The sequence below is a fragment of the Chrysochloris asiatica genome, unplaced genomic scaffold, assembly GCF_000296735.1.
Source record: "Chrysochloris asiatica unplaced genomic scaffold, ChrAsi1.0 scaffold00319, whole genome shotgun sequence".
In the NCBI taxonomy this organism is placed as follows: Eukaryota; Metazoa; Chordata; class Mammalia; order Afrosoricida; family Chrysochloridae; genus Chrysochloris; species Chrysochloris asiatica.
In genome coordinates this window covers 307743-317934 of record NW_006408837.1, presented here as the reverse complement: position 1 = coordinate 317934, position 10192 = coordinate 307743, and the positions used below count along the sequence as shown (strand labels likewise).

General features: G+C 54.7%; 1 protein-coding gene across 1 annotated transcript; it reads left to right on the top strand.

Annotated features, from left to right (window-relative positions):
* The first annotated feature begins 7063 nt into the window (after positions 1 to 7063).
* Positions 7064 to 10192, top strand: GRPEL1 (GrpE-like 1, mitochondrial (E. coli)). The gene is made up of 4 exons (XM_006875304.1): positions 7064 to 7125; positions 7944 to 8106; positions 8993 to 9074; positions 9846 to 10192. The coding sequence occupies exons 1-4, from the start codon at positions 7064 to 7066 to the stop codon at positions 10190 to 10192; spliced, it is 654 nt and encodes a 217-aa protein (XP_006875366.1).

Genomic DNA, 10192 nt, shown 5'->3' with positions numbered 1-10192 from the left:
AACACTCTCCCCCCCCTCACATGGAAGAGTTGAGTTATTCTAATAGAGACCATGTGATCTGCCTAAAATATTTATTCTCTGCCCTTTATAGAAAACGTATGCTGGCCTGATTCAGAATGTCCTACCCAGCTAAAATCAGGGTCCAAGGGTAAGAGTGGGCGAAAGTCCCATGTGGTCAATCAAAGAGGGCACTGCTGTAGACTTCACTAAAGAGACTGCCTTTACGTTTACCAGGAAGGAAATGAAATCCATGATGAAATGTTCTTGTTAGATGCCATCAAGTTGGTTCCTGTCCATATGTACACTAGAACGAAACACTTCCCGGATCTTGCACCGTCCTCACAGTGGCTGCTACACTTGAACCCACTGCTGGTGCCACTACGGGTCCATTGCCATTTCTCACTACTCAGTATTCTGGTGCTTTCTGACAGTGTTTCCCGGCAACCCGTAAGGTGTTCACTGGCTAAGCATTTGAAGTAGTCAGTCTCTCCTTCGTCCAAGTCGGCCTTCTTCTAGGAGGTCAGCTGAAACCTGTCCACCACAGGTGACCCTGTCTGCATACAAAATCCCAATGGCATAGCTTCCAGCATCACAGCGACACACAAGCCACCACAGTGCGACACACTGACAGACGTGGTGGAGGATGAAAATAAAATATGAAATGTAATGTTGTTAAATGCTACCCGTTAGCTCAGACTCACAGGGACCTTGTGTAGGGTCTTCAAGGAGCATGTGGTCGATTTGAACCATCGACCTCGCAGTTCAATCACACCTTGTGGTCCGGTTCTTCTGCTACGGTGTCTTCGCTGCCAGTTCAGCATGCGCTTTATGAAGGGCTGGGGCAGAGCTGTGCAGACCAGCTTGCATTTCAGGAGGGCTGTGGGGCACCGGTGGAGTGCAAGGCTGCTGACTGAAAGCAGCTCCACAGGAGAAAGGTCTGACTGTCTGCTCCGATCAAGATTACTGGTGTTGTAGCTAGGGGCAGTTAGTCATCTCTGACTCCCAGTGACCCCCATACAAAGGAAGGAAACCGTCCTGTCCCTGGGCCGTCCTCACCTCATTCCTGTGTTCGAGCCCATTGTTGGAGCCATTGGGGGCTTCCTCTTCTTGAGGGTCTTCCTCTTTTTTGCTGACTCTCTAATTTACCAAGCATGAAGTCCCCCTTCTTCAGGGGCTGGTCCCTCCTGATGACTTGTTCAAAGTAAGTGAGGCAGAATCTCAGCCCCATCACTTTTAAGGAGTGTTCTGGCTGCACTTCTTCCAAGACATCCGGGCCGCCTTCTGCCGGTCCACGGGATCGTCAATCTTCTTTGCCAGCAGCTTGAGTCAAAGGCATCAGTTCTCCTTCAGTCTTCCTTAGTCACTGTCCAACTTGCATGTGAGGCGACTGAAAATTCATGGCTGGGGTCAGGTTCACCTTCGTCCTCAAGGTCGTCTGCCTTAGAGCATGTTAAAGAGGCCTTTGGAAGCATACCTGCTACATGAAAATACACAGTGTGTTTTCTCAACTGTTGCTTCCACGGCTGTTGATTGTGGGTCCAAGTAAAATGAAGTCCTTGACAACTTCCATCTTTTCTCCATTTACCATGACATTGCTTACTGATCCAGTTGTGAGGATTTCTGTTTTATGTAGATGTGTAAGCCACATCTTCATCAGTAAGGTCAAGTCATATATTCTTTCAGCAAGTAAGGGTGTGTCGTCTGCATGTTGTTGTGGTTACAGACCTTTGAGTGGTTCCGAATCGTAGGAGCCCATGCACATCAGAACACAACATCGTCCAGTGCCGCGCCCTCCCCACAATTGGCCTTTGCATAGTCAGTAAGACACAAGTCAACATCTTTCTGGTATTCTCTGATTTCAGCCAAGATCATTAAACACAGTTGTTGATAATGTTTGATGGAAAAGGGCCCACGGAAACCAAAGAGGTCATTGGGCCCAAGAAAGTCATCCCATGACCCAGTGGTTGAGGGAGCAAAGTCCAGAAATGGAACCAGAGCTCCTCATTACTGAGATGGGCTGAATTTCACCCACCAGACCCTTACTTACCAGACAATCCTTAAGTGTGATGGTTAGTTTTGTGTGTCAGCGTGGTGAGACTGTGGTCCCCAGTTGTTTCGCCAGAGTCTAGTTGCAAAGGAAGTCTCCTAAGTGCGTTCCACCACCCCACGATGGACAGATGTTTGGGAGAATTGGCGTCTACACTCTTCTTGGCCTACAGATCTTAGACTTGCCAGCTCCCCACAATCAGGAGACAATTTCCTGAAGTCAAGCTCTGCCTTTCTCGTTCTGACAGAGCCCTCAGTCAACCCTGAGGTCATAGGGGCGGGGGTAGGAGATGGAGAGAGGGTCCATGGTTGCTGCCCTGGTTGAAGAAGACCCTGACATGCAGTGACGGGAACTGAAGGAAAGAAACACCCTTACAGCGCTTGTCCATGAGCTGGGGCCTGAGCTTTGTCCCTCCAACATGTGACTCCCTTGGCCCACTGCCCTCAGACTGATACTAACCCAGAAGCTGTGTCCAAGGTCTCAGGGGGGGAGGTGACCGTGACCTGGGGGAGGCCTTGGTGAACAGAGATGAACTGGCCCCTCTGAGCCTTGGTCTCTATGTGTATCATGGGGCTGATGACCCTCAGTGTCTGATGTGAGGGTCAGGGACTACTGCACATTCTCACAACGGTTAGCAGTGTGAACGGTAGTGGCTACCACGTGGTATAGGTTAGACTGTATCTCCCCCGACCCCCGGTGTGGCACTGCGGGTTAGTGGGCTGGACTGCAAGGCCACTTTGAATCGAAAGATCAGTGGTTCAAGTTCACAGCCGCTCCTTGGAAACCTATACAGGGTCACTATGGGTCGGAACTGACTTGACAACACTTAACAACCTCCTCCCCCCAAAAAACAAAACAAAATAACCCAACCAGGTTGAAGTCCTACCCCCTGTACCTATAAAAGTCGCCTGTTTGGGGGACTAGGGTCTTTCTTTGAAGGTGTGCAGTTAAGACCCTACAGACAGGGAGCTGGTTACGGATTATCAGGTGGCCCGAGACAAGTGAGAAGGCGGAGAGAGACAGGAGCCGAGAAGCTGGACTGGCCATGCTGACCCTGAAGGTGGGAGCCATGGAATGTCTGAAGCCACCAGGACCACACACACCCACACCCCAGCGCCCAGCCTCAGAGGACTCCTGGTGTGTAGAACTGAGTGACGAGATGTCTACGGTGCCGTTTGCGGTCGTTTGTGACCGCTGCCCCACAAGGCGCACTTGCCCTCGTTGCATCTCTGGCATCAAGGGCAGGCGTGCCCTCACCTGTGACAGCACGTGCAGGTGTCTAAGTCTCTTCCTTCTCACGCTCCTTCGTTACTCTGAGGCTTCGAACTAGACCACCCGTCCTGTCCTGCGGCCTCACTGCCCTGACTCCTTTCCCACTGAAGACGGCGGCTGCTGTCTCCTTCCTGTCCTCTGTCGCCCCCTGCTGGACAGCGGGGCCTGCGGCCACTTCAGGGCCAAGACGAAGCGCCCCCTGCCGGCACCCGAGCCACACACCTCTCAGGAGGGTTGTGCCTGATGGCGTTGAAAAGGTTCTGCGAAATGCTGATCATTTTGCATTCGCTCATCCTGGTGCAACGGATCAAACCGCCGCAGCCAAGTTTGGCTCTTCCTGTAGTGATTTATTTCAACTCAGACGTCTGGGGCCCTTATGGTGCTGGTGTTCTTCCGAAGAACCATCTTTTCCATGGGAAAAGCTCTCTGATTCCCCTTCTGCTGCTAGCCCGAGGGAAAGGCCTGCTGGCAAAGGTCAAGCCCAGCAGATAATCAAATCTGAAGGTCAGCTGCCCTGGGCCCTCCCTGACATCTGCCCCTTCACAGCAGCCCCAGTAGACAGGTGGGAGGAGCAGCGAGGGGTAGGCAGCTGAGGGTCATCTTTAGAATTCTGCCCACCGCACTGTCGTAAACCCCCTGCTCTGACCTGCTGCAGGGCATTTTCAGTGGCTGATTTTCCAGAAGGCCTTTCTTGCAAGAGTGGGCTTGAAGCTTGTGGTCAGCAGCCGAGCACGTCACTGTTTGCACCGCCCACCGTGCCCACGTGTTTCTGAACCTGTGTATTTCAAAGGTGAGTCCAGCTTCTGCCGTGCGTCCTGGAATCCACGGTCCCTGGAGATGCCTCCGTCTACTTTCCTGATCGTTGTACTGACCACAAGGCAACATCTTCAAAGGCCCAGCACGAGCCTGGCCCCTTGTGCCACTGGACTGCCTAACTGACCATTAAGTCCGCAGTAGCCCCCGCGCACAACCTTCTTCCTTTTCAAATGCCACCCACGTCTTTGAGGCTCTGCAGGAGTCCGGATTCTCAAGTGGTCCTAGACACACTGTAAGTGTCTTCAAGAGAGGAGGCTCATGAAAAGATTGGCACCTCAGAAAAAAGGCCTGGCGACTTACGTCTTCAACATCAGCCACTGAAAACCCTGGGGAGCAGAGTCCTCCTCTGACCCACATGGGTCTCCATGAGTTAGCATCAACCCTTTGGTAATTGTTTGTTTTTTGTTCCTTGTAGGGGTGCTATATGTTGTTTGGTTTGCTCACACCCGCCCCTCCCCAAGTACCGTCTGTGACTGCGATGTTGCAGGCCTCGGGACTGGGGAAGATGACTTGTGTGCTGAGGACAAGCGCACTCCGTGCTTTTTTTGCGCTGCGTGGCGGAGAGGGGAAACGCGAGAGGCGGAGGGCGGTGTGCTGAGGAGCAGTTCTGGGCACGGCCACAAGGTGGCAGCAGTGGCAGGAATCCTTCAGGGAAATCCGTGGTTCTGGAAATTGATCCTGCGTGACTGCCGGCTGGCCCTGACCCCAGGAGGCTCAGGTCTCTAATGCGCGTCGCCATGGAGACGATCAGAGTGTCACGGGATACCGAGGCAGTGTTATCACTGAACCTGACGCTGTACCATGCGCCCATATGGGCAGCGCGCCCATCTGACACGGAGCCCCCAGGAAGAGGGAGTCACTGCCCAAGGTCATGCTAATGAGAATAATATGACTGCTTTTAATTTTACTACGGAAAATTTCAAACATATGCAGAAAAAGAAAACACTCATCGCTCAACTCAGCAATAGTTGTTTCTCCTGCCCCCACCTTATTTTTTTCTGGAGTGTTTATAAAGCAAATTCCAGGCATTGTGGCAATTAACCCTAAAAATTCCGTTGGCACCTCTAAATGATTAGGACATTTTTACATCCACACTGTTGTTGTTGTTGTTAAGTACCGTGGAGTCGGTTCCGACTCATAGTGACCCTGTACAGGGTTTCCGAGGCTGCAGATCTTTACAGGAGCAGAAAGCCTCGTCTTTCTCCCGCGGAACAGTGTAGTGGCCACTAGGCACTATCATTCCTAACAAAAGTGCCAATAACTCCTGATTGTCATCTAATTGCTGTTGTTGGTCATTAAGTCAGCTCCCACCCCTGCTGACCCATCGTGTCCACCGTGGGTGATTCTGCTGGGATTTGATCTTGCTGGTGGCATAGCTTCCAGCATCACAGCGCCAAATAGACCACGGCTGTATAAAGAACTGACAGATGGGTAGTGGAGTAATCTAACTGCCTCCCGAATGTCTCGTTACAGTTGGTTTGTTCTATCCTGATCCAGATAAGGGCTATACATTAGACTCAGTTACATCTCTTAACTCCTTTGGTCTCTGAAAGTCCCAGTGGCTTTATTTTGTCCAGGCCGGTGATAGCGAGGACAGGACTCCTGGTGTGAATCACAGGGTAGGCGGTTCAAACCCACCAGATGCTCCTCAGAAACCCTGTACAGGGTCGCCCTGAGTCGGAATCGCTATCGGATAAGCACTGGACTGCTAACTGCAAGGTGAGCAGTTTAAACACACTAGCTGCTACGTGAGAGAAATAGGAGGCTTTCTGTAAAGCTATATAGCCTTGCAAACCCTGTCCAGGATCCCAATGAGTCAGAATCGACTTCATGGCAGTGGCTTGGTTTGAACTGGTTAGAAAAGTGGGTCTTTTGTGCCGATGGGCTGTCCCACCTTTGGCGCCTGTCCACATTAGCTGGATAAATGGTTTTAATGGCAATAAAACTGAAGAATTTGTTTCAACGAAAGTAATATCCCAGCAGGCTCTCTACTTGGCAGCCATATGCAAGGTCCCCGGGGTCCCAGGCTGGAGGGGGACCGAGGGTCATAGCTCAAGTGGGCGCCTCGCCCAGCACCAGGTCCCTGACCTCAAGGCCAGAAGCAGTGACGTCAATCGGATGAACGAAGATTGAACCTCCCGAGTTTGAAGTGTGCCCCCAAACGTTTCCTAATGCTGTTCATCCTGTTATTTATTGTTTCTGATTTTAAGGAAATTGAAAGAGATGGAAAAATACACACACACACACACACAACATTAACAGTAACCGTATACCCATATCCCTATCACCCAACATCAAAACTGAAAATTGTGTCGTATTGTCTGACACCGTCTCAGTTCTCCTGGGCCTCCTGCCTCGCCCCAAAGTGGGGCAGCATCACTCAGCTTGCCCGAAGGCCTTCCCCACTTCCTAAAAGGCCTGAAATGGCTACTGGTCAATCTTCCTCATGAAGATACAAGAGCGTGGCAAGAACCCGGCACGGACCCGCCTCGGACCCGAGCTTATGCCAGGCGGACGTGGACGCCGGCCCGAAACCGGGAAGGTCTGAAGTGCGTCACTCACGCGCCTCAGTCTCCACGCCAGTGAAATGGGTCTAGTGGGTCCGGGGAGGGGACAGGGGGTGGAGTAGGGGTAGGCGGTATCACAGCCGGAACCCCTGCCTCCGTACTGCCTCCCCATTGGCTCTTCCCCGGTTACGCCCCGCCCACGGTGTCTCCACCCCCTATTCCCTTTACCTTTCACCACTTCACCTTCTGGCCTGCCTGAGGCCTCAAACCCCGCCCACGGCCCTCAAGTATTGGTGAGGGTTGTCTATCCATCATAGGCTCTGCGGTTGCCGATTGGCTGATTGGGTAGGTGGGTGGAAGCAGACGGGAATCTGAGCGTGTTGCGCGGCCCGAAAGCGCGTGCGCAGTGGTGGCGGGCGTCATGGCGGCTCGGTGCGTGGGGCTGGCGCGGCGCGTTCTCCCGGTCTTGGCGCGGCCTCTTGGGTAAGGGCTCCACAGCCTCGGTCAGAGGTGTGGGTCCTCGGGCGGGCCCTCGAGCTGGGTGTCTGCGGGCCCCGAGTGGAAGGAGTGTCCTTCCTCGCGTGCGGCGCCGGGACAGCGCGGCCGACCGGCGCGGGGGCCGGAGGCTGAGCGGCGCGTTTCCCCGCCGGCCCTCCGCCACCGCCGCATCTCGGGTCACGGGGCCGCGGGGGAGCAAACGGCCGGGCGCATCGCCCTGGCTCCCAAGCTACTTGGTACCTTCCGCGTCGGCGCTGAGGAGTGGTCGCCGGCAGGGTCCCTGTGGAGCTGCCTGCGCGCCCTCGGAAGAAAGGGATGGCTGTCTACGAGCACGACACGCCCCAGGCCTGGCGGAGAAGCGGTGCTCGTGGGACTGAGCGTGGCTGCTGATGGCTGTGACCTTGGGCGTGCGGTCAGCTGGGCAATGCCCAGAGTCCGGGTGTCCGGAGGAGTTTGCACCCGAGCTTCCCCGCCGCGCGTCACCCGTGTCCCTGGGCAGGAAGCCTCCCATTCGGCCCTGCTAGGCACCGGGTACCTTTGACACCTTTTAAGCCCTAACGTGTCCGGGGGCACGGCCGTGGGGGTCTGGAGTGGGGGATCGTGCTGTGTGTGGACACACCAGGTTCCCGCTGTGTCCAGTGGGGGGCGGTGGTAGAGTTCTCGCCTCGCGTTTTCCAGCCCGGGCCCCCCAGGCGCAGTCACCACCCCTGTGGGAGCCTACCTATTCCATTTTCCTGAAACCCGACATCTAAATGTAACAAGCAAGCTAGGAAAATCACGTCTAACTCGTGGCTTCTCCGTAGGTCCGCTCCTCGATCTCTGTGCACAGCCACCAAACAGAAGAACAGTGGTCAGAACTTGGAGGAGGACCCCGGTGCAAGCACCCAGAAGGCGGAGCCGCCGTCCTCAGAGAAGGTGCTGGTGGAGGAGAAGGTCCGGCTGGAGGAACAGCTGAAGGAGACCACGGTGAGACCTGCCGCAGAGCAGAGAAGTCTGCAAGCCCGTCTTTGACCTGAGTAGCAAATGGGCAGTGGTGCCCTGCTCAGAAATGAGAGGTGACAGACCAGCTCCCCACACCCAGATCACCCCACGGCCCACATCAGGATGACTGGCAGGGCCGAGCAGAGCCATTCAGCTGATGAACTGTTAGGACGCATTTGGAGCCCAGTATTGAACTTGGGTGTCTTCTGTGGGCACCTGTCCAAGTCTTCGTGGCTCTGGTTCTGTCGTAAGAATCCTGTCGTGCTTCATGGATTGTTGTGAAGGCTAAAATTCAGGTCTGCAAAGGAGCGTTTCCTCAGGATGCTTTGAGCTGGGGCTGGGGTGGAACTGAAAACTTAGCCGAGCTGCTAGTGAGGAGGTGTGAATTCTGCCAGCTGGTCAGGAATGTGATAAAAATCAGGTTCTCTAAGGATTGAAGAACGCCATGAAGCAAATGTTGGCATCCTTCCGCGCTGTGAGGCTGGAGCACGCGGAGTAGATGTTAGGCAGACTCAGGAGATGAGAGGACAGAAGAGTGGGCCGTGAGGAGTGGTGGTCACACGGAAGTGTCAACACCAGAGGCTGGCAGGCGGGCGGGGGCTTCACTCCATGGGATACCAGACTTCAGGAACCTGCTCTGCTAGCCTCTGCCTGCCTTTAGCTGCCGATACTGCAGCCACAAGGGCGGTGGTCCATGCCTGTGTGTCTGCAGATGGCAGCAGCTTCCCACGTGGTGGCAATTGCTCCGTTTGAAGTCTCTCTTCTGTTGCTGCCCCATCGGTAGATGGACAGCTTAGGGCAGTCCCCGACTTACTTGGCCTGCAGTTTCCTGATTTCTTCTGTTTTTATTCATGTTCATTTGTTTTTTTAGGAAAAATATAAGCGTGCTTTGGCAGACACTGAGAACTTGCGGCAGAGGAGCCAAAAACTGGTGGAGGATGCCAAACTCTATGGTAATTAGACATGTGCTGCCAGTGGTCAGGGCTCTCGGGAGGACTGTGTCCAGAAGTCCCCAGGGCTGGCTGGCCGTGGTGCAGGGCTCCAAGATGAACCCCCTTTAGAGATAACCACGCTGAGGAGCACGTACTGTTCATTGGGCCTGTGGTGAAACCAGTGTGTGTGGGGGGGGTGTTACTAAGAGGACACTCACTCTTCCTCATGAAGCAGAGAACTCCAACAAGTCCAGACATTGATTTCACAACACACCCTCAGCAAACCCACTGTCAGCCCAGTGTGCCAGCTCCTGGGCCCTTGGAGGACACAGTGGGCTAGTCTCCAGGGTTTCCCAGACTCTCATCTTTCTCTCACGGAGGGGCGGCTAGGTTTGAACTGCTGACCTTGTGATTATGAGCCTAACACTTGACCCACTGCGCTAGCTGGGCTCCCTTTATGTCACCTACACGTGGCCTCCCATCTCACAGTGGGTGCTGGAGGCCTAGAGCGCTTGGGCGCACCTACCACCGGCTCCACTGAGTCAGCTGGGACGGCTCACATTCTAGATGAAGAACAGCTCAGGACTCAGAATTGGGGACCCGAGAGATTAGGGAACTGTAGGGCAGGTGCTCAGTTTCCTCCTTGGGGGGCGCTCTTCCTCTGCCCGGCTCTCAGAGCCAAGGTCCTCCCTCCCCCACGGCTCTGCCCTCAGGTGGCTCGGGGGTCACTTTTGTTGGGCCAGAGACCCCCCAGGCCAACCTACTGTGTGGCTCGTGCCTCCCCTCTTACAGGCATCCAGGGCTTCTGCAAAGACTTGCTGGAGGTGGCGGACATCCTGGAAAAGGCCACACAGAGCGTCCCGTTGGACGAGGTCCGCGAGGACAACCCTCACCTCAAGAGCCTCTATGAAGGCCTGGTCATGACCGAGGTCCAGATTCAGAAAGTGTTCATGAAGCACGGCTTGCTCAGGCTGGACCCTGTCGGGGCCAAGTTTGACCCCTATGAGCACGAGGCCTTGTTCCACGCACCGGTGGAGGGCAAGGAGCCGGGCACGGTGGCACTGGTCAGCAAAGTGGGTTACAAGCTGCACGGGCGCACACTACGGCCCGCCCTGGTCGGCGTGGTCAAGGAGGCCTAG